Source organism: Salvelinus sp. IW2-2015, linkage group LG7 (genome assembly GCF_002910315.2).
Source record: "Salvelinus sp. IW2-2015 linkage group LG7, ASM291031v2, whole genome shotgun sequence".
In the NCBI taxonomy this organism is placed as follows: Eukaryota; Metazoa; Chordata; class Actinopteri; order Salmoniformes; family Salmonidae; genus Salvelinus; species Salvelinus sp. IW2-2015.
Genome location: NC_036847.1, coordinates 29,042,559 through 29,044,781, shown reverse-complemented (window position 1 = coordinate 29,044,781; position 2,223 = coordinate 29,042,559). Strand labels below are relative to the sequence as shown.

Genomic DNA, 2,223 nt, shown 5'->3' with positions numbered 1-2,223 from the left:
CTTTTCTCTGCCTGCCCAGACTTTAATATGGTTATGAATAGAAACGGGGGCTAAAGCGGAGGAGGGAGTTGGAGGCAGGGGGGAGGAGGGGGCTCATATTTACTGCAGGGGTAGTGGGGGAGGTGCAGTGTAAAGACAAATCGAGAGAACCAAGAGGGATCTGAATAGGGCAGAGGAGGGGAGGGGTTGTGTTTGTTTGCATTCGGGCTGAAATATGAAAAACAAAAGAAAGCGGGGACAAAAAGAGAGGAGAGGAGAGAGAAGAATGGAATAAAGTTTTGTCCTCTAACAAATCAGTCCCCGCCTAGCAGCACGGGGCTCTGGCCACTTCCCCTCCTCTTTCCCTCCCGCCTCCTCTCTCTCAATCTCTCTCCAACCCCTCCCTCTGGGTCCCCTCTCTCTCTCTCTCTCTCCCTCTCCACCCCCCCTCTCTCAGTCTGAGGCAGTTGGTTCGCTCCGCTGTGCTGTATGTGTCTGGGATGCAGCAGTGAAAGAAAGAGAGAGCTGAAAGAGAGAGAGAGCTGAAAGAGAGAGAGAGAGGGAGGGAGCTGTTATTTAGGTCTGTTACAGCAGACAGGGAGCAGCTCGCCCTAGGGCAGGGGGAGACGATAGAGCAACACTGAACTCAGAACAGCACATTCAGCTACAGATACAGCCAGGCAGGAACCAGCCCTGCATTCCAGCTGAGGGGAAGGGAAAAGAGGTATAGAAACTGAAGTGCCAGCAGGAAAGGATAGAACAGACGGGAGAGAGAGAGAGAGAGAGAGAGAGAGAGAGAGAGAGAGAGAGAGAGAGAGAGAGAGAGAGAGAGAGAGAGCGCGCGAAGGAACGAAGGAAAAGGTAGCAGCAGGCAGCAACACATCAACACAAGGGTTTGATCTGGGACCTTCACTGCTGCTGCTACTGTTGTTGTTGTTGTTATTGTTGTACTCCGGTAAGGTGACCTAGCTACTCCAGGAACAAGGAAGGAGGGGTACAGCAGCAGGTTTAACCTGTGTGTTCTCAGGAGGTAGGGGCTAGGGAGGGGGTACAGTAAAAGGAGGTTGAAAGCTCCACCACCATGTTTGACTGTATGGAAGCTCTGGGGATGGGCCCACGCCAGCTATATGATGTCACCAGCCGGGGTGCGTGCATGCTGCGGAAGGCGAGCCCCTTCTTCGCAGGGCTGGACCCCTTCGCTTGGACCGGCAGCGCCAGCGTTCAATGTAAGTCAATGGCATCCTGTTTGCATGTCCTGTGTCATGCTCTTCCACTGAGCTAGCTGGCATCGGATTCAGTGTGGGCCATGGAGGGGGTTTTGTTTACCACAGGCTGTACTGCTCTCAGATCTGCTCGTGGGCTGACTGTCAGAGCTGAAGGGGCTAGAGACCTTGTGTGTGTGTGTGTGTGTGTGTGTGTGTGTGTGTGTGTGTGTGTGTGTGTGTGTGTGTGTGTGTGTGTGTGTGTGTGTGTGTGAACCTGTGGTTAGCGTTGCCACAGTGGATGAAACCTGGTATAGTCAACAGTTGAACCTGAACTGTGGGTTGATTGCAACAGTGAAAATGAACTGTGGGTTAGCATTGTCACTAGTGAACCTGAACCTGTGGGTTAGCAGTTCTACAGTGAAAACCTATAACAATCGGGCGGTGTTAGCATTGCACTAGTGAACACTAAGTCCGGTGGGTTAGCATTGCCCAGGAAACCTGAAAACCTGTTGGGTTAGCATTGGCCAAGTGAAACCTAACCTGTGGGTTAGCATTGTCACAGTGAACTGAACCTGTGGTTAGCATGTACAGTGAAACCTGAACCTGTGGGTTCAGCATTGCACAAGTGAAACCTGAACGCTGTGGGTTAGCATGTCACAGTGAAACCGAACTGTGTAGCATTGCCACAGTGAAACCTGAACCTGTGGGTTAGCATTGCCACAGTGAAACCTGAACCTGTGGGTTAGCATTGTCACAGTGAAACCTGACCTGTGGGTTAGCATTGTCACAGTGAAACACACCCCACAGAGGCTAGCATATTATATCGTTAGTCGAGCTGTCCCAACAGGCTCCTAAAGTTCTTTTCACAGTCCATCAACACACACACACACACACACACACACACACACACACACACACACACACACACACACACACACACACACACACACACACTACAGACACACACAACACACACACACACATCACACACATCATTGACACACAGCGAACACAGGCACACACACACACACACACACAC

At 51.4% G+C, this 2,223-nt stretch overlaps 1 protein-coding gene across 2 annotated transcripts in view; it reads left to right on the top strand.

The window, feature by feature from the left end:
- The first annotated feature begins 416 nt into the window (after positions 1-416).
- Positions 417-2,223, top strand: part of rarga (retinoic acid receptor gamma a) — a 47,145-nt gene continuing 45,338 nt past the window's right edge. The window contains exon 1 of one of the 2 annotated variants that reach the window (XM_023991726.3): positions 417-1,205. In XM_023991726.3, coding sequence (XP_023847494.1) covers positions 1,061-1,205 — 145 coding nt within the window. In that variant the 5' untranslated portion in view covers positions 417-1,060. The remainder of the gene's footprint in view (positions 1,206-2,223) is intronic. The other variant, XM_023991727.3, reaches the window with a different exon arrangement.